Here is a 22,366-nt window from a genome sequence, read left to right on the forward strand (position 1 = left end):
ATTAGTTGGGTAACAGCTGGTCCCGCACTTTCCACTAACACTTAAACGTACAGTGTCATGGGTTTTTAAGTTTCTGGTACGAGTATGTTAAACGTATACACACACACACACACACTAAATTAGAACAAAACTCTTCTTATATTTTATTTGTTTATTAACGTTTTTCCAATTCATCAAAGGCTTTTAAAATTTCATCCTGTAAACTCAACAGGCGCTCAAAGCAGACGCGACTCATACTAACACCAGAATTTGTAGGAAAATTAAGATCGGTCCCATCTATAAGCTCTCTAAGATTTAAAGTGTTTTTGTTCATGAATTGGCTAACAATCGCCAATTTAAATCCGGTGTGATTCATCGTTCGTATTTCCGTCACTTTATTGTTACTCCTGGCCACAAGTATCCAATCTTCATTAGACATCTTGAAATAATCTTTTATAATTAGTTCCAATAATTTGAAGTGTTAAACGTGTTATAATACGATCGTTAATATATTGACGACTCGCTGACGCTGAAAAGGGTTGTAATATAACTTTTAAATTTGCACCTCGAGCTTTCTTCAAAACAAAATAGGTTGCATATAGCCCACAACTGTTGGTTAGAATATCTTGTAACACTCTTGAATTGTAAACGAGTGGTCTGTTTGAATTATTTTTTATAAAAGACAAAATGGCCGGCTCCCGGGGTGGTAAGCCAAAACTATCGAAATAAGTAAATTGCGATAGTCCGTTGAAAAATAGACCAACCCAATGACTCCCTGCCTCCGAGGACGAATCTAGATTGATAATGAATGCCGCTTGCTTCGTTCTATCGAGACGCGCGGGTAACTGATCGCACGCTAAAACGGCAAAGAGAGTTGTGCGTTGCACAAATAAGTCCGCGGCCAGTATACTTTGTAGTTCTCTTGTGTTCATTTTCTTTTATAGGCCAAGTTAGGCGGTGTAATCTGTCAGCACTTGCCTCGTTTTCGAAATTTCTAACACCGAATCAAGTTCAGCATACACAATAACTTGAATCGGGTCAGCTGTAACTTGTGAAAATTTAAGTTCAATAGAAACAGGTCCGGATTTAGCCAATTCAAATTGTTCACCATCCAAAAGACTAGGGCTTAAATCAAAAGCAAACAGGGTATACCCGTTCTTAAAGTTTTTATAATCTATCCCATTACCAGCATCTTTTCCAACCATACCAAGAGCGAGGTTACTATTGAAAAACGCTCTAATGGCTTGTTTCTTATCAAAGTCCATGACCAGTGGTTTTCCCGATAACGAGCGACCATCAACGCTTACATTTAAATACGTCAAGTGAAAATGTTGAAAATTGAAGGGGTTTTTCGTGTAACTTCCATTAAAGGCGGTAGAGGCGACTAGACCGATCACTAAACGGGTCGGTGTTTGACTCATATACAAATTGTCTTGGTTGTGACTTAACATACCTTTCGGTATAGCAAAGGTTTTTATTACAACGCGTTTAAAAGGGTATTTTGCATTTGTTGTCGTTAAAGCCTTTTCGTGTGCGATAGAAATGGCGGGGTTAAGTCTGGCTTTTCTAACCACCAATGTTGCGTACGTTATAACCGCTTTATATCCCTTGTTTGGTTCTGCTGTCAAGAGAGTGAAACTGTCTTTTGCGGGTGTAAGTTTAATTTTAATGTCAACACCATTCAGCATATACCGATCTTGAGCGAAAATGTCAGAGTGTATACGTCCCATCATATCGATCTCATGACTTTCAGCAGCGGTGGTGCGGCGAATCCTATACCCTTCATTATTGTCATCTTTGAATTCCTCGAAATAACAGGCTAAGTCCCTCGCATAAAGAGCGGCCGATAGAGACCCATTCTTGGCCTCTTCCCCGTGATTTAACGTAGCTTCCAGATAGGCGCGATACGGATAGGTGTTCTCACTAGCAGTAATTAGCGTATCGTTTAGAGAAATATCCACTTGTGAAAATAAACTGTGCAAAAAATAATTGACGGGTGCGACATCAACGTCCGCTGGTATTGAATCACCATTCGCTAAGGTTACTTTAGCGCGCACGTGTAAATAAGTATTAAACAAATCGAGATAGTCTTCACTGTTGCCAGAAATGGCAAATTCTATAGGTGCACCTTGTGCCAAGGACGCCAGGGGATGTATTTCAACAAATTGACCCTCCTCGACGGCAGTTTGTGTCGGGGGTGTACTAAATAAATCCAATCCAGAATGTAAGCACTCACAGGAACTCGGGTGAATAAGAGCCATGGTTAAGCAAATATATCTGAATACTTGGGATGCTTCTTCTTAACACACGTCTTCGAATGTTTGTGGTTTGGTCTGCGTGTTAGTTTTATCTGTTGTTCGAAGGGTTCACCCGGTGGTCTCGAGAACCCCCGCTTTCTTCTCAACCCGCTTCCTGATTGGTTTTGTCCTAGGTGATCAACGGCGCCTTGCAATAAACGATGTCCGGCTTCCTTGGCGTGTTCTTTAAACGATTCTCCAACGTCTCTTCCCGCTAATGCGTCGTTTGCAACTTGCAACCCGGTACTAACACCTTCTCTGAGTAAAGCCTTACCTCCCGTCTTTATCCAAGGGAGGACCATTCGACCTAGACCACTAAAGAAACTACCAATACCGTGTCCTCTCTGATTTCGTCCACCGATAAAAACGGGTAAACCATCACCGTACTGGTTACAGTAAAAATCCTCGTACAATTTAGGGTTTCGATGTAAAAGTGTGTGTTTCACCATGGTGTGAGTTATTCGAGATCGAAATGTTTACGTGTTCTAAAATGGAGTGTCAACACCGACGTTCCACTTGTGAATGAGAGCGTTTGTCCCAAGTCATCGCATAAAAGTATTTCCACAGTGTCGAATGAAAAGCGGTTCAGGGGGATGTAGTGTGGTTTGTCGTAAATACGAAAAACGGAACTTGGGTTCTTCTCAACGATCGGTACGGTTCGAAGCAAAGGGACCATGACATCACCAACCGGTCTCGTTTTTACGAGGTCACAATAGACGAATACCGTTTTTACTTCGTCTTCAGGGAGATGTTTCTCCCTAACTCTACCAGGAATATGTAAATAGCCTGTCAACCTGTCACGGATGGTACTTTCTATTCCAGCCGCAATTACTTTTACGACAACTTTCTTAAATCCCTTGTTACAGTTTGAAATTATAACTTCCACTTTTTGTTCATCAATATCTCTTTTTATTAGTTTTTTAATAGCGTTAACAAGCGGGTCTATGTAATTATTTTTGGTCTGTCGTACTCCATATATGAAAAGGTTAACGTCTTCACCTTCTGTACTGGAATGATACTGGAGCCAAATTTGATGTTCTCTAAGCATACAAAACGCGTTCGGCATTTGAATCTCGACCAGACCAACTTCGTAGTGTAAACTCACATCGATAGTCTGTGGTAATTTAACGAAAAAATGCCCAGCCTCGTTGTCTGGAAAAACATTCGGTGATGTATTGCTAGGCAGGGTCACATAAAAACTCATTGTAAAATTTTGGTCCTTGCAATGGTTGGGTTAGGTAAAATATATCCGAGACAGCTGGATAACAACACGACCCAGAGTTTTCCCTCTTTGTCGTCGACCGTTCCACGCGTCAGATTAAATAGTGAAAAAGCAATGACGACAAATATAACCAACATTTGAGAGATGAAAACGATTTCCGGTCGTGTCCTTAGTCTACCGAACCAACTCGAAATGGTCGAACCGATAGAAGACGTGGTGGATCTGGGTCTCACCTCGATCCCACCGAACGGTCTGAGCGTTTCTTCCAACACGGGGTCATCCAGACTTAGGCTTTTTACCGTTTCCTCCATCCTTAGTCTTTATATTTCGAAATGTCTCTAGCTGAAATCCAACTGTTGAATGAAGGGTTATAACCGAACCACTTGACTAAATACTCTTTACCACCGACACCCTTTCTTTCTTGTATAATTTGTTCGACGCGGTACACTTTTTTGTCCCCCACTTTCTGAAGCTCCTCTTTGTAAAACGAACCTTTCACTTCTTCACCTGAATCATCTTTCAAGACGTATGTTACAGGCGTTGTCGCGTTCACGCGGCTCACCGTAAACAGTTCTTCCGTCCACGACGGGGTATAACCCTTTTTAAACGTGTTTCGGCTTTGGCCGATCCGTACACGATCACCTTCGTTAAATACTTTTCGATAAGTAATGTCCCCATGTTCGTATAAAGTATTCCAGACCCTTTCTTGATTAGACAAATTAACATTCACAGGGGCCATACGAATACTCCTATGGTACGAGTGGTTATAGTTGGTGATCAAGTCGTCTACGACATCAATGTAACGAAGACGATTTGTTTTTGTAAAGTACCGCCACATTTTTTCTTTTAATGTTCGATTGAATCTCTCAACTATAGCCGCCTTAATATCTTCATTCTCAGTGGTAAAGAAATGAACGCCTTCATCTTTAAGAAATTTTAAAAATGTCTTGTTGACAAATTCACTACCTTTGTCTGTTTGAAAATTTATAGGTTTTCTAGTAGTAAATATTTTACGTACGGCCTCCGCTAGACCCTTACCCGTTTTTTTCTTTATCGGAATCGCCCAGGCGAATTTGCTAAACACATCGATGCAGGTCACAAGGTAAGAAGCACCACCATTGTACTTTCGTAACATGCGCATATCTATAAGATCCGCTTGAAACTGGTGATTTATCCCACCGGTGATGGTGGCGCGCCTCTGAAAGCGTCGCCGAAGAGGTTTATGTAACGTGTAGGTATCCTGATGACTTAACCATTCTTTAATTTTCTTAGTGCCAATTTCAGGGTGCTTAAACACGCCGCCGTAGGCACCTGGTCTACTAGGATCATAGTAATGTCTTTTTAGTGTTTGGTTTTTTCCCACGCGTCCCATTTGGTAGTGCTTGTTTTAGTTTTCTTACTTCTGGTACGTTTCGATGGTGGTGTTTTTTCTACGTGTGTCTTCGTTTTCTTCGAGGGGTGAATATCAGAGTCAGGCGAGCCGGATTTCGTTTTAGTTTCAGATTCTGTTATGTCTATCGTTTCTTTTTTAGGTTCGGTTATGTTTTCTTGTGGTTTTTCAACCTCGGTCGTTGGGGTATTCACGGTGGATGGTTTCACATCGACTAATCCTAGGGACTTGTTTCTATAATCGCTAAGTCGCGTCGTGTAGAGCTGTAGTGTCTTTTGATATTGTCTCACTTTGTCGTGTGGTGACAAATCTTCCCTATTTAAGATATGTTCCATTTGCATATCCAAAAGGCGTAGACTATCGTTGAGTGTATCGGGTGGTACATATGCTTTTTGTTGCATAGACTCTAATATTCGAGGATCCATTAAAAGCATTTTCCTGGCCATCTTTAAAATCCCAAGACACCTTTAAGCACACCGAGAACTGGTCCGAGTAAAGCACCTAGGAAACCACCGGTCTGCAAAATTTGCTTTCGTCTTTTGACGGTCAATGACTTTTTGGTAAGTTGTCTCAAGTTCACTTTGTGACGACGCAAACGTCTCTTCTGACCGGGCGTGAGGGGAACGTTGCCTTTTAAGACATTGTGACAGCACTCGCATAACGTTTTTACGAGTTGTGGGGTAGCATTTTCGACAACGGCTTTCACGGCGGGTGGTTTGGCCCGAGCCAAAAACCTTAACATCTCACCTTGTTGTTTTACCGACTCAGACATGGTTGCTTTTATTTCGGGACGTAAACGACTTGCTGCTCGTAAGAAAAGATACTACTGCGTAATCTCAGATTATCCGGTGTTTCCTGTCGAAGGTCGATCAACAAATAACCATGAGGGGCCGATGTTGCGTCCTTAAAACTTTCCTGGACATATGAAACGCGACCGGGATACATTTGTTTTGCCAAATTTGTAATTTGTGAACCGTCTCTAGGGTTCTTGAACAACACTATGTAATGTGAATTGAGACTGATGGTTCTTTGTTCTTTATTTTTCCCGAATAGGTTTTGGACAATATACATGACACTAATATTACGATGGTGACTCCCTTTCGTAAACAATTTTGTAATTCGCTCATCTGTTTCCGCCATCAAATCGTCGATGACGACTAGACGTCGACGTTTTCCATCCCCCATTGATCCACTTTCTAAGTCAGGAAGACCTTCCACAAACTGAACGTTCTTTATGGTATCAAACAAAGGCTGCCACTCCCCGTAACAGTAATAAATTTCCTCAGGTGCAGGATCCATCATCTCTGACACCTGGGATAAAAATGTTTTGACAAATACTGTTTTACCACTCCCAGTTGGCCCAGCGATCAGAGCGGTAAAGGGATGTTTCCATCTCGGATCCATCGTCTTAAATGATTGATTTTGATTCCAATCAAAAATCTTATATAGGATACCGAGTTACATAATTTGCAGGGACAAGTAACAAAACAATAACACACATCAACAAGACCGTTTATATCATAAGTTTTTATTGAATAAAAAACAACCCCATCAGCATTCCGTCATGGTTCTGTCTTATTTACATATTTACAGTAAAGTCTTGTTAAAGTCACGGTTGCTAAACTAAAAGGTCTTATATGTCTAGGGGAGATGTTGTCACATTGTCTGCGTGTACTTGACTTTTAATGTAAAAGTTGAAAGTGAGTTTCTGTATTGGATGTATGTGAGAAGTCATTCTAGGGGATATTCGTTGAGGTGATAGAGAAAAAAGGTCGTGGCTGGTATGACCTCAACCGCATATTTTGTATTCGGCCTAGTATGTTGTGCGTAGTTAAGTATGTCCGCATTGTTTAAGTGATCTAAAAATTCTTTAAAATCTTGTCTATTGTGAATTAATTTAGGTAGCTCAAGGACGCATGCATTATTATTACTCGAATGAAAGAACCTATATTCCCCTGTTTCTTTGTGTTTTAATATGGTGTGATGGCTGTAGTTGATTTTGAATCGTTTAGTTTGTGGAGTAAAAATTGTATCTATAAGTTTTGAATTCCAGTCTATGGGTGTAGTGTCTAATGGGTTGTGAAAAAAATTGAATGTGGATAAATGTTTACCAGTATTACCGTGTGTCTGTATGGCATCCCAATTGTCAAGGTATATGGTTTGCAATTCTCTGTTTAGGTTATAAAGGGTGTCAATTTCGTCTAATGGTAAGTCAATGTCGTTTATGTCCTCTAAATGTAGGTCTAACGCATCTCCCCTAACTCCGTCTACAGGAAAAATATCGGTGTGTGAATTAATGGTACTGTCTGTTTGATTCGCTGTTGGGGGTTGGAGGGTTTGTCTCTCAGTTGCTGATGGGGTGTCGGTTAGTAATGTTTGGTTGGTGTGTGTTTTCTTAAAGTGTCTTGTTAAATTGGAAAGTAGTGTAAATACTTTCCCGCATGTTGAACACGAATGTCTTTGTCGTCCGTGTACAGAGTCATGATGCCTTGTCAAATCGTTTCTGCGGCTGAATACCAGCTCGCATATGTCACACTTGTTACGGGTCATGGCTGGGTGGCTGGTAGACTGGACGGCTTCCATTATTGACGACGTGTCTAGTAGTTGGATGACTGGGTAGATCGGTAGCTGAAGAATAAAAAGAATTACATACAATAAAATACATAAAATAAAATACAGACTTAAAACAAAATAAAAAAACGAAACGTACCTACGGGTTTGAACGCGTAAGCTGATCGTGAAGTTAACTGTATGTGGAGAGCGGGGTTGTGTAGCTGGATGTAGTTGGATCCTTTGGTTCAGTGGAGGCGTCGGGGATGGGTGGGTAGCTCAATAGGGTCAGTGTGTTGAACGGTTGTGTCGATGAGTCGGTTGTACACTAAAAAGGAATACATGTGACTACTTATTTAGATACATGTTTATTTAAAAGGTATTTTAATGGGGTTAGTTCCCTTAAAACAATAAGTACTATTAACCTTACGTCGGTGTACGATACAAAAAGTAAATTAATTAATTAAAATGTATTTTAATAGGGTTATCTCCCTTAAAACAATTTATACTATTAACCTTACCTTGGTGTACGATACAAAAAGTAAATTAATTAATTAAAAGGTATTTTAATAGGGTTATCTCCCTTAAAACAATTTATACTATTAACCTTACCTTGGTGTACGATACAAAATTAAAGTAAATACATGTGCGTACTTATTTAGAAAAAGGTTTAATTAAAGTTATTTTAATGGGTTAGCGCCCTTAAAACAAAAGTAATATTAACCTTACCTTTAATACAATAAACACGCACAAAAGATGTGTTCCGTGGTTGTTTAGGTAGATGTGGTGATTGGTAAAGCTGACGTGGGTTAGTCTCGGGAGTCAACAGAGGTCGCAGGCTGGACAAGTCGGTGTGACGCTTGGTTTGAAGTCCGAAGTCTACGTGATTAGATCACAATTTTCGCGTTCATTTATACGGTTGGTCGGCCTAATTACACCACCAGCTGTCGCACAACAGCTGTTGCATAATGACCTACGTACTTCGCGGAGAGGCACTTAATGTACGTCGTAAATTACCATAACCTGTCAACCGCTCGGGGGAAACTCGGTGAAGTATAACAAAAATTTAATTAGATGGGACATCATGCTGTGATGGGCCAGCGGCTGCGATCAATATAAAGCCCATTAAAAACCGCTCAGCGTGTGTCAACAAAGGATCGCGGATCGATACGTAACAGGTGTTACATGTCTGGTTAAAGGATGTTATTCACAAAGTACAACTAGCACACCCCTACCCTCAAACCCATCATTACTCCCCCTCTCCTCCCCTCAACCACCCCTCTCCGTTTACTATTAAACACACATACAAAGAAATCAAATAAACAAACCCCATGGTGTGCCACCACCACCAACCCCAGGTCACCACTACTCCCCCTCTCCCCCACTCTTCTCCACCCCCCACCCCCACTGCTCCACCACCAGGTGGTGGGAGTATTTTACTATATGTCTTTGCGCATCCCGATCCGAGTATTTTACTATATGTCATTGTACCAGGCTGGGGGAGTATTTTGCTATATAACCTTTGCGCATCCCAAATGCGGTCCAAAAGTGACCTAATATACTACTGAGACAACAGGACAACTCAAAGGGAGACAACTCAAAGGGAGACAACAGGACAACTCAAAGGGAGACAACGGGACAACTCATAGGGAGACAACAGGACAACTCAAAGGGAGACAATTCAAAGGGAGACAATTCAAAGGGAGACAACAGGACAACTGAAAGGAGGACAACCCAGAGAGACACAGGGAAACTCAAAGGAGACAACAGGAACTTCTCTTGGGAGACTCAAAACTCAAGGGAGACAAGTAAATCTAATGTAGAAGAAGAAATCTAAAAAGTGAACGCTCAAAGAAGACAACAATATATCTCAAAGGCATACAAGAAAACTATAGGGCGACAGCAAGTGAATATAAACTGGAAAATTCAAGGGAAACAACAAGAAAACTCTAAAGAAACAAGACACCACAAAGCAACATAAGGGAGACAACAAAAAAACCCAAGGGAGATAATAAATGAACATCATGGGAGACAACAAATGAATACATGTGAGACAACCCCACCATGATATTGTGAAACGTGAGCCGCTGGGGCGAGCGCTGGGTTGGCGCGTCATGCGTCGATCGATCCCCTGGCTACATATACTCAGGACGCAGTGGGGATGGCATTAGAACAAATCTGTACGGCACTGCAGTGTCGACTGCTCAAGATTCCAACTCCTGCTCACTCGGAACTGTAACAGAAGTCTGTCTGGTAAAAGAAGTCTGGTAAGACTTTTTTTTTCTTGAGTTTGTCTTAATTTTAATAAATTGGTTGTCGGCTTAACTCGTTAATTCAGGCTTTTCTGTTAGTCTTTTCTATAGGCTGTGACAGACACTATATATTTCTGCTTTAGGTAGAAATTTAAAACCACGTTACTGTCTTATAAAAAGAAATAGACCTAATTCCTTTTATGAGGACACGTATTTGGAATATATATATATATATATATATATATATATATATATATATATATATATATATATATATATATATATATTGAGACAAAAATGTAGCATGTATTTGTCTTGATAGTTTTGTCTCTCTCGTTGGTAATGTCTCGATTTCTTTTTCTAATATGTAGCAATACAGATGTTAAATACAGTGATTACTTTTTATGTATTTTTTATAGGCAGTGGTATAGATTGTACGCTTATAATAAGTCCAGTGTGTTCATAAATAGTATAGTAGGTTAGATTGAAATCTATATGATGATAGACTGCACAATAAAATTGCGCAAAATATTGGGGGGGGGGGGGGGGGTGGTTAGACAAAATATTACACGTGGTATATTTAATATGAGAATGTCTGTGGAATATTATGTCAGTGGAAAAATTATCCAGGGATATTGTATCCAGGAAGAAATAGTTCTTGGATATTATGTCTAGGGAAAATTTATGCTGGGATATTGTGCTTAAGGGCAAATAGTCTTGGCTAAAAGGTATTGGGTAATTGTACTTGTAATAGTGACCGCTGTTAAAGATGGTATGTCTATTATCCAACCCCCCCCCCCCACACACACACACACATGCATACACATACACACACACATTGGGCGAGGTCGGCTGGAAGAGCATAGGAATGCTAACACGAAAGTCTCAAGTTTGAATCACGGGTTCGTGTCAGTGGAACGTCTCTGGGTCTACCCAGCTCTGATGGGTACCTGATTGAGTAAAGGCGGCTGGTCATAGTGCTGACTACAATATCCGATGTAAGTGAAACAGGTGAAATCTACTTCACCTGCCCCATGGACCTTTCAAAGTCCTACGGATACTTTACAACTGACACCCCCAACATTGGGACATATGTGGTTAGTAGAGTGGAGTAGGGTTTAGTAAAAGGAATGATCAATTGAAAAAAAAAGATTGAATGCACCACGCAATACTTAAAACTTTCCATTGACAATAACGATAAAGAAACAATCCTTAACCTGGATTTAAACTCCTACCCTCAAGACTGAAGATGAGCTGTTTATATGTACACTACAACAAACTGGAAATCCTGCCTACATCCCCTTCTGACCCGACCTCTGGATTTTTTGTCCAAAAATTATCCCATGTATGGAAAATGATGTTGTGGATGTCCAGAGTGTCCTCTATTGGTCAAGTATTAAGCAAATTGTTTGGGGTTCTGGAGATTTAACCCTTGGAATAAAAATCCGGATCTTCAACACACTAGTAAAACCGTTTTACTCTATGGAGCTGAGACATGGAGAATACCTGATATAAATAAGAAGAAAATACAATCATTTATAAACGCATGCCTCAGAAAGATCCTGCGAATTCGCTGGCCTACAACCATCAGAAATGATGTTCTATGGCAACGGACAAATCAACTGCCAGCTGAAGTAGAGATCCTCCAGAGAAAATGGAAATGGATTGGCCACACACTCAGGAAGCCTGTATCCAGCATAACAAGACAGGCCCTCACCTGGAATCCACAGGGCATGAGGAAGAGAGGCAGACCAAGAAAGACCTGGAGACGTGACCTGGAAGAAGATACCAAGAAGATTGGATACACCTGGAGGCAGTTGGAGAGACAAACCCAGGATAGAGATGCCTGGAAAGCTCTTGTCAGCGGCCTATGTCCCAGGAGGGGCGACAGGCAAACATAACCTAAGCTAATTATGCAAATTATGACATGCGTACAAAAATGGACGTGTCTCAATTGCGTAAAATGTCAGAAAAAAAAACGTATTTATTGCATGCAATTCTGGATAAGTATTAACTTAGTATTATAAAGAAGTATCTACTTTAAAGAATGGACAACTCAGAAGCTTTCTAGTGAAAAAAATTAAAAATTTACATTTTAAAATATTTTCACCAAAATGGTCCACTGTAAGTTAAACTCCAATTTGAATGTATAAATTGTAAAGCAAAACAAAAACTAAACTTCGTGCTTATTAAACTGGCTTAAATGGTTGTTGCAAGAAAGCATATTTTTTTTTCAAACAAAATTGAATATTTTAAAACATTTGAGAAATAAGTAGGCCTACCTACAAAATGACTTCCGTTTTACTGAGGCGAGAAATATTCGGACAAACAAATACTAATAATATAATATAAATTTAGAGGGATTGAGGGTGTTTTTTTTTAATATTTGAATTGATAAAATAATTCTAAACGGCTTTTAAATGGCTTATATTTAATACAAAAATACGAAAATGAATGTAATCGATGGTTCCCAAACAGCTTTAAATTTCTTTAATGTAGCTTTAATTTTATCGCTTGCCATATTTTTTTAAAGAATTTTTAAAAATTTAGTATGATCACATAGATTTTCAAGCCTATTGTGAAAAATATGTGCCTGAATAGGCTTACAAATAGTGCAAAATAATAATAAAATTCGTGCTTTTACTTTAAAAAATCATTTGGTCAAATGACAATAAATGTCATGGGTCTACGACAAGTTCCCGAAAGACACTTGCCCGAATGCCGATTGCCCGAAGGCCGATTTCCCGAATGGACACTTTCCCGAATGCGACAAATGCCCGAATGGACACTTGCCCGAATGCGACAAATGCCCGAATGGACACTTGCCCGAATGCGACAAATGCCCGAATGGACACTTGCCCGAATGCGACAAATGCCCGAATGGACACTTGCCCGAATGCGACAAACGCCCGAATGGACACTTGCCCGAATGCGACAAATGCCCGAATGGACACTTGCCCGAAGGCCGTTTGCCCGAAAAATGTTAGCATTTATATATTACCAAATAATCATTTGTAATCAATTTAAATTTGAAATGTTGATAAACAAAACATATTTGTGCAAAAAAAATAATAATATTATATATTACATTCTTAATTAATTTGTATTTGCTATATAAAGTGTGGAAACATGAAATAAGACAAAAACACCATTTTCATTTATTTCAAGATTTTAAAAAAGAATTTTGCTTTCTTTATTAAGTAATCGCTTCAACACATTGTCTAAACAAGGTGTATAAAATGAAGATCAAACATATGTGACTACTTTTAGTTTTTAAATTCGCTGCCTTGACGCGCCTAGTTCTGTTGTGAAATAGTTACCATACAAGTTAAGCATAACAAAATAAATCAAACAAACGCGCATCTGTTCAATGTTGCGAGACGCCGCGCCGCCTACACCATGTCATAAGCGCTATATAACCACCGCAACACGTCGGCTAAACAAGGTGTTCAAAACTTACATCAAAAGAATATAAAGTCAAAATGCGCGATCATCATATTGCATTTAATAGAGACTAACGATTTTTTTCGCAATATCTCAGTTAAAATAAAAGCTAAACTTTAAAAATAGAAAAACAACTTTGTTTTTATGCTTAGAATTGTGTTTATGATCAAAATTTCAAACTTCTATTGATTAAGAATGTCTATTTTGGTAATATTATTTATTTTTAATAATAACATTTTTCGGGCAAATGGCCTTCGGGCAAATGGCCATTCGGGCATTTGTCGCATTCGGGCAAGTGTCCATTCGGGCATTTGTCGCATTCGGGCAAGTGTCCATTCGGGAATTTGTCGCATTCGGGCAAGTGTCCATTCGGGCATTTGTCGCATTCGGGCAAGTGTCCATTCGGGCGTTTGTCGCATTCGGGCAAGTGTCCATTCGGGCATTTGTCGCATTCGGGCAAGTGTCCATTCGGGAAATCGGCCTTCGGGCAAACGGCATTCGGGCAAGTGTCTTTCGGGAAAACGTCCGGCTCCCGACCGCTCCCAATGTCATGTGTACAAAGTTAATTCGACCAACAGGTGTCGGTTCATTTCGTTGCGGTGTCTCGTACTAATAATCACATTTCTAATTTCCCTAAGGATTTTTATCTTATTCTCTTCATCCAACAAACTCTACGCACCTCAGTCTGAAATATTTATTTTAAACCAATGAACTGAACTTTTATTTATTAAAAAAAGATAATACGATTATGTAATGTATGGTGTCAAAATGAACACATGCAATATGCATAACATAAGCCTAATAAATTAAAAACATAAAATAACAAAAGATATATGGCATTGGTTGAAGAACGAATGGATTAAAAATAAAAAAACATCGATAACTTTTTAATAAAATTTAAAAACATGAAAACGAAACGAAAATGCACAATGTAATATGACTAGTTTAATCTTGTTGGGAGAACATTCTTCAGAAATTACATTTTATTAAGTCTAGAATTCACCAGGTTCTTCACATTGTATATTAGAATCTCGGTCCTTCTCGTTTTAAGATAAAACAAAAGGCTGATTATTTTTCAAGATTTTTTTAAAAATGTTATATTTTTGTTATAACGATGTAAAAATTACCCCGGATAATATTTCATAGAATTTATTAAAATATTCCTTTACACGTTTTTTTTTTTAAAGAATTGTTTTTTTGCGTCTTTTGATATGTAACTTATTTTAAGACTATAGTTCATTAACTTTTGAAAGTACCTCCAGTATTGCAGCTAATACAATTTAAATGTATTTCCAACCTACATTTCTATAACAGTACCTCAGATAGGCTATGCAGAAATTATAGGCAACGTAGGCAAGTTATAAAGGGATGTCGGCAACAATTAGGGTTGTAGGAAATTGCAGGGGCGTAGCGAGGGGGGGGGGGGGCGGGGGTGCGGACCGGGTGACGCCATTTAGGGGGGTGACATCAAGGCAAAAAATAGCAAAATATATAAAGAAAAACTTGAGTGGGGGTGCAAATCGAAAACTTGAGGGGGGGGGGGGTGCAAATCGAAAGTTTGAGGGGGGGGGGGTGCAAATCGAATATTTGAGGGGGGGGGGTGCAAATCGAAAATTTGTCCCCGGGAAGGGTCGCTACGCCTCTGGGAAATTGTACATGTTGCCTTAGTTGCGGTTTACGAATTTCCGTCATTACTTTTTTCGCAGTTTTTCACAATTATAAAAACGTAATTTATGTAATTCTAAAGTATGTAATTAAGATACCTTTACAACATCATGGTGTTTTAGAGATGTGTCGAATTTATACTTTAGGTAAGCAAATTTCTCTTACCATCTGAGGAGCACTAAAAAACTATATGATATTGTACATGCAACATTTACAGGTCACTTAACAGATACAGAGTTTCTTTCGTGCATCTCTTCGGGAAGACACGCCCCCCCCCCCCCCCATTTCCTTCCTGAAGCATGTCTACCGAAAATAGAAAAGTGCTAAGTATATCTTTTATATAAAATATATATTTTAACAGTGTCCGCCCCCACCCCTCCACGAATATTTAAGTGCGACCCCCTCCTCCGAAAACTTAAGTGTCCCCTCCCGTCCCCCAAGTTTCGGAGAGAAATTTTTTTTTTTAAGGAAACACTTAGTACCTATAAGAACTATTTCTGCTAAAATAGCTAGAAGTATAAACCAATGTTAGTTTACTTGTTTATATCTCTTCATTTTAAACTTAACGTTGTAAGGGCAGGCTACACCTGCACACACACCCAATTCCAATACATAATAATATGAATTATTGATTTTTCAAAATTTAATGTTTTCAAAATTACTTCCTATTTTGAGCATTTTGTATAATTATTTTTTTAATAGTGTAGTTTTCATTATTTTTGTTTTTCCCAAAATTCGCATATAGGGTTATATATATTTCTACTTCACGTTTTTCTCAACATGTTACTTCTTTTAAATAAAATAAAGAAAAGTAAAGAATCCTATTCAGAGGCTTAGTGAGGGGGGGGGGGGGGCGGGGGTGGTGCGGACCGCACCGGGTGACACCATTTAGGGGGGGGGGGGGACACCAAGGCAAAAAATAGCAAAATACATAGAGAAAAATTTGAGGTGGGGGGTGCAAATTGAAAGTTTGAAAGTTTGTCCCCGGGAAGGGTCGCTGCGCCTCTGGGGGGTGACACCATTAAGTGCCGCACCGGGTGACACCCGACCTCGCTACGCCACTGATCCTATTTAGACCAAGCGATCCATTAGGCAGATGAAGTAAGGTTCATAAGCTTCTTGACCTTACACGTGAAGAAAAGATGTGGTCAGCACTTTGCCCAGCCGCCTTTGCTTTGCCTAGTATGATTTAGGTACCGATTAGACCTTTGTGGACTCGGGCACGTTCTACTGACTTAAATCCGGATTCGAACTCGAGACTTTCGGGTTTACAGCCTAGCTCTCTACCCAAAATTTAACAAAATAGTACCGGTTAAATCACTATCACAAAGAACTACTTCCGATATGTATTTGAAATTGTGTACACAGGCTCATTTAAGGTTGTTTTGGCTCTACAAACAGTGTTTGTATTTAGCATGTGTGCTCATTTTGTAAGTGTCATAACCTATACTAGGAGTATAGTTGATTAGGATTAAGGTTATAATTAGACTCAGTGTTTAGCTTAGGGTTAGTGTTACAACGGCGATTCTAGAGAAAAATCTTAAATAAGGCCCTTCAAAACATTTACTTTTAATGTATGTTTTCGTTTATTACAGGAAATGCTTACTAGAACTAGTCTAAATCTTTAACTACCCCAGCTAAGCAATGTTATCCTAAAATATTTATAATTAGAAGAAGGCAATATAAAAAAACTAAATGTCTGAACATGAATAATTAAAAACCCGCCATTGGTATTTATACAATAAATTAGCTGGCATTTTCCAGCTTTTAAATACACAAAAGTTCAAAACGTCATTCCACAATCTAAATTCTGCTCAAATATCTGATTATTCCGTGTTTTTTTTTATTCAGTCATGAACATTTTTTGTTGTTATGCTCGTTTTGTTCGCAAGTACAATAAATTTGTGTAAAAAAAAAGAAGTAAAAAAAGACATGTCACAACCGAGCTCTTTAATTAGCAGTTTAAAAACTTTTTTTTATGATCATTGCCATTATTCAAGTTGAGAAATGTTTGTATGGAAGAAAAAAAAATTTTTAAATTTTATAATCAATAATTAAGATTTTGTAGTAGAGGAAAAAAAAAGAAAGATTTATAGCTGTAAGAAAAACAAACATTTTGTTTAAACGAATGTGTATGAGATCTACTGAGGTAGAATGAAGCAGGTGCATAAAAAAAGCAATTTTTATATTTTATCCGCATGCAATTTTTTTTCCCACGTTTTCTTTAACTTGCTTTCTCTGTTTGTCTTTCCAATCAAATCTTGCGATCGAAATTTCTGGCACTTCCCAGTTAGCTAGCGCGCTGAAATTTTCAGGGAAGCTTTCTTTTGGATGACCATTGAATATTCAATTGTTATTATTACTAAATTGATCAATGGAAACATTTTATTGAGCATTTTAGACCGCTATATAATCTATATATATAATTCTCCTCTGCTAGCCATTAGAAAAAAAACCAGCGACGCGTACCTCGCGCGCAGTGAAGCGAACGATCACATGTCGCCACAGGCTTAGGGGCAGAGAATTTAGCTTGAACCGAGTTTAAACTTACAGGAGGTAGGCCAGTTTGGGGGAGACGATATGGTCGAGTGGTTGGGCACACGATTGCTATCCCACTCGACACGGGTTCAAATCTATGTGTTCTAGTCAGTAACGTATTCAAACAACGTGTTTTAACGTGTTTTTTACGAGTTGTCTTTTTACGAGTTTGTCTTTTTACGAGTTTGTCTTCGTTTACCCAAAAAAAGTGAAAAGATAAAATCGATAGCAAGATTTTAATGCAAACAAACAGACAAAGACTAAAAAGTAGAAAATATAATCATTAAAAAAGTTTTAAAAAACCCACGTTTTCTGATTGAACTAAAAAGTAGAAATAAATGCTATAGGCCCCTACATCACAATAATGCAAGCGATCACTCTACTATAAGCGAGCAAAAACGTGGGGCGCCGTGATTTTCTTACAGTTTCTAATACTGTTGACTCTCTACAAGCTCCCTAATAAAAGTCAATAGTATTATCTAATCAATAGTAATATAACTTTTACTTCGGCGCCCCACGTTTTTGATCGCTTATAGTAGAGTGATCGCTTGCATTATTGTGATGTAGGGCCTATAGCATTTATTTTCTACTTTTTAGTTCAATCAGAAAACGTGGGTTTTTTAAAAACTTTTTTAATGATTATTATTTATTGTTTGTTTAATAAATGAAAAGTCGTTAAAGGGAAAGAGCTCTAACGTAAAAAATGTTTTTACAGAAGAGTGGTCTACAATGTAAATGATTTGCGGGCAATTGCTATATATCTCACGGTAAATGTCACCCATAAATGATGGTTTTTTTTTTGTTGGTTTTTTGTTTTTAATTTAAATTTTGAATTGTAAAAAAAGTTTGTTTATAGACCCACCCCCACCCCCCCAAGTATTTGCGAATCATTGCTCACAATCTCTTTTTTTTTAATTTATTAAAACAATTAATTTATTTTTATGTTTGTTTTGTTTTAATTATAATTTTTTGTTTTCATCATCGTTAGTGTTTACTTATATAAAACATAATCGGGGGTTATTGACCAGGGGAGTTTTGTCGTGGGTTTTTTTTTGTCTTTGTCATGGGGTTATGTCCAGGTGGGACGGGTTGTCCACCGCCCCCCACCCCCCTACCCCAGAAGAGAGGCTCTAATGAAAGACTGGGGTTGTATTGTATTGTATTGTAATAGATGCTGTGGGGAATCTAAGATAGGACTGAATAAAATTACCCAAACATTATCCCGTATAAAAACATATTAACTTTAACATGATGTAAATATAGGTGTAAATAGTATATTCGTACACAGTGGTGTTGGTAGTTGGAGTGTGTCTGCGGGGGTGAGGGAGGAGGGGGGTTTATAACAGTAGACCCCAAAATGCAAGCAGTGTTTCTTCCAGACTTTTTTCTCTTGGGGACACTTGAAATTTTCGGGGGGGGGGGGGGGGGTTGTCACTGTTAAAAGTATATATTTGCTATATAAATTCCATTTCGTTCGGGGGGGCGGGGCGGTAAACTTTCTTGAGAGATGCCTGGAAGAAACTCTGAATGCAAGCAGTCTCAGATCATGCTCACGTCGGTTTATGTAAAAGAGTAGGGTACACCCCTACGGCCAGCTCCCCCCCCCCCCCCCTAAAATGACGTCACACTTTCTGAAGCCCCTCCCCCCCTCATCACACACCGTCACAAAACTACGGACCCCTCTCCCCCCTTCGAGTGTGACGTCATTTATAAACGACCCCTAGGCCTTCAGTTTCGTTTTTCATCTCAGTACTTCTGGTCCTATACAAACTGGCTGACACGTTAATTAATTAATCATGTTTTTAATAAGTCTCGTTAATTAAGCGGCTTGTTGATTGATGTGTCAGATGAGGTGAAAGTATCGATACAAAATTTAAGAGGATCGATACTGAAAAAAGTGCTAACCGAAGCAAAAAACAAAAAGCGAAAGAAACGAAACGAAATTTAATTCCGTGCAGTATTTTTTTTAAAAAAACCATGCCTTGGCGAACTGTAATTATAAACAGAGTTTTGTTACAACATCCGGTTTCTAAATTTAGCTTGTAACATGCAAATTAACACAGCTGGGGACCGTTTAAAAATTAAGTCTGAATTAGTTGTTACATTAAGCTAGAATAAAACAAAAATAATTTTAAAAAAATAAAAAAATTAAAGAGAGTATTTTATGTTCATGTCTCCTGAACACAATCAGACAGGAAGCGATTACGGCGCAAGTCAGGTGACGTCACGCCATGCGACAAAAAGCCGCCTTGTCACGCGAGGTCGCCGTGACGTCATCATAGAGAAACTTAATAGTGGTATTGATCCCCCCCCCCCACTTTCTCCTGGGGGCTTTGACGGGTTAATAATCGGTAAATGTGACAACTCAGGAGAAAAGATGGGCTGTGATTTTAAAAGTCGCCTTAGATCTCGAAGTAATGATTTCATGTAGAGAAATTGGTCTTGGTGCAAACAGCTATTATACTTCAACTCCTGTACTGAGACTTAGCTTTACATTACATACATATACATGTACACACTGTAGATATATATATATATATATATATATATATATATATATATAATATATATATATATATATATATATATATATATATATATATATATATATACCCAGTACCCTCATTTCCTTAAGGGAAAGTAAGGGCGGCTCGGCTAAGTGTTGAACACACCATCCTTTCCAGAGGCGTAGCGACCTTTCCCGGACAAACTTTCAATTTTCAATTTGCACCCCCCTCCCCTCTAACTTTCAATTTGCACCCCCCCCCCTCCTATATATTTTTTATATTTATAATGCAAAAAAATGCAGCAAAAATGATATTTTAATTTGTTTTTACAACCCATTTTGGCGCCCCCTAAGGTCGGCGACCGGGCACATATGTACCCCCCCCCCCTCGCTACGCCTCTGATCCTTTCATATGCCGGGATCAAGAAACATATGAACTCTACTTCATCTGACAAATTGATCTCTCGGTTTTTTATATATATAGTTACCTCTGGTAACTACTACCCTAACACTTAACTCCCCGCCCCTGATAAAAAATCAGAAAATCGGAATTCTATACAATACAATAGGCTGTCAGATAACAAAATAGTATTTCGTACTACCTCAAGGCATTTTATAATGGGAAGCCAGAACATTCAGAATAAGCTGATGTCTAACAGAACATTGACATACCCTACCCCTAACCATGTCCCCTGCCCTCACGCTAACTCTAACACTAGCCGTATAAATAAACACGTCATCTTTGACAAGAGGAAAAAAGAATTGCGGAAACGTCTCGTTTAATTAAATTTAATTGAATAAATTCTTTAAAAAAAAACTTTTAGAAAATTGTGAACAATGAGTATTCAGTTTGAAATAAATGAATCGATAAAATGTTTAAGTAGTATTTCATTTTTTTTATAAACTTTATTCAAAGATTTTTTTTTAATCTGCATTAGAATTTAGTTTAATTTCCTCAACAATTTTTTTTTATATTAATTAGCAAATTAATTCGTTAAGTTTATTGTTATGCAAGAATAAATTGATTAAGAGGAACTTCGCATTATGCTTTCAAGAATGTCTCCACAGAACTTCAGACAGTTCTGAGTACTTGGTGAGTTACATGCCTGTACTTGATGAAGATATAAGTTCTCTCCGATCAAAAGAACATTCTGGTGTAATAGTTTAATATGAGTACTTGGTAGATTTCTTAAGGACATGGGGCGCTCGTAGGATTTTTTGCTAGGTGGTGTGTGTACGGGGGGAATGGTCAAGCCTACCAGAGTTTTATATAGGCATATATATCACAACGGACGGCGTGGCCTTGCGGTAGATTGCTAGACTGTTTACCCGAAAGTTTCGAGTTTGAATCCGGGTTCAAGTCAGAAATACGTTCCTAAATCCACTCAGCTATGAGGGGTATTTGACTCAATTAAGGCGACTCGGCAAACTGTCACCAAATTACCCTTTCGTATGACGGGGTCAATGAAAACAGATGAACTCTACTTCATCTGCCCCATGTGTCTTGGGCACGAAAGGGAAAAGCTAATGATGTATAAAACAATCGTTGGCTTCTACATGCGCCTTCAGAATTGTATAAATTTTTTCAAACATTTTTTCCCAATATAATAGTGTGGGTGGGTGGGGGGCGGGGATTCTTCTTGACCTAATATGTAGGCGCCCATGTGTAAAGAGTACTCTATAAGTAGTTTATAAGAACTCAACGAGCATTTGACAAGCACTTGATTGAGTAGTTTTGAGATTGTCGATCGATCAATACGGCTATTAAATCATTCATTCTCAATTCCAGAAGTTAAAAAAAATTCTTTGTATCGATTTCAACTTGGAAAAATAGGTCTACGTATGGTAATGAGTAAATGCACATTTAAAAGAAAAATATTTCGAAATGGAATACTTTTCAATGGAAAATAGTTCAATTTAACGTTGAGTCAGTGGCGTAGCTAGGATTTTTGGGCCCCTATGCAAAAAGTGTTAGTGGGCCCTCAGAGGCGTAGCGACCCATCCCGGCTTCCCGGCGACCGGGGACAAACTTTCGATTTGCACCCCCCCCCCCCCCCCCCCGGAAGACTTTCGATTCGATTTGCACCCCCCCCCCTCAGACTTTCGATTTGCACCCCCTCCCCCCCTCAGAATTTCGATTTGCACCCCCCCCCCCCCTCAGACTTTCGATTTGCACCCCCTCCCCCCTCAGAATTTCGATTTGCACCCCCCTCCTTCAAACTTTCGAAAAAGGGCCCCTATTTTGCCTTGGGCCCCTATGCCTTGCTTACGCTAGCTTTACGGTAGCTACGCCACTGCGTTGAGTTCCTTTTGTTTGAATTTTGGGATAGTTTAGTAACAAAAGCTGAGCTTAAATGGAATATTTACATTAGTGAATTGTCAAGCAATGTTGATTTAAAGTCTAGAACTAGAATGGTAGTCTTAACCACTTAACCAATCAGGAATAGTGGAGTATCAAGGGACAACACATAATGATGGGATTCATTGAGGTGGGTTTTTTTTCGATGAGGGGCTGTTTATATT

General features: G+C 38.8%; 1 protein-coding gene across 1 annotated transcript; it reads right to left on the reverse strand.

The window, feature by feature from the left end:
* Positions 1–929: 929 nt before the first annotated feature.
* Positions 930–2,240, reverse strand: LOC131949911 (uncharacterized protein F54H12.2-like). Its single transcript, XM_059311877.1, has one exon. It carries the CDS (start codon positions 2,238–2,240, stop codon positions 930–932), a length of 1,311 nt encoding a protein of 436 aa, XP_059167860.1.
* Between the last annotated feature and the right edge of the window lie 20,126 nt (positions 2,241–22,366).

Source organism: Physella acuta, unplaced genomic scaffold, assembly GCF_028476545.2.
Source record: "Physella acuta isolate Inbredline_101_S28 unplaced genomic scaffold, ASM2847654v3 ptg000719l, whole genome shotgun sequence".
Classification (NCBI taxonomy): domain Eukaryota; kingdom Metazoa; phylum Mollusca; class Gastropoda; family Physidae; genus Physella; species Physella acuta.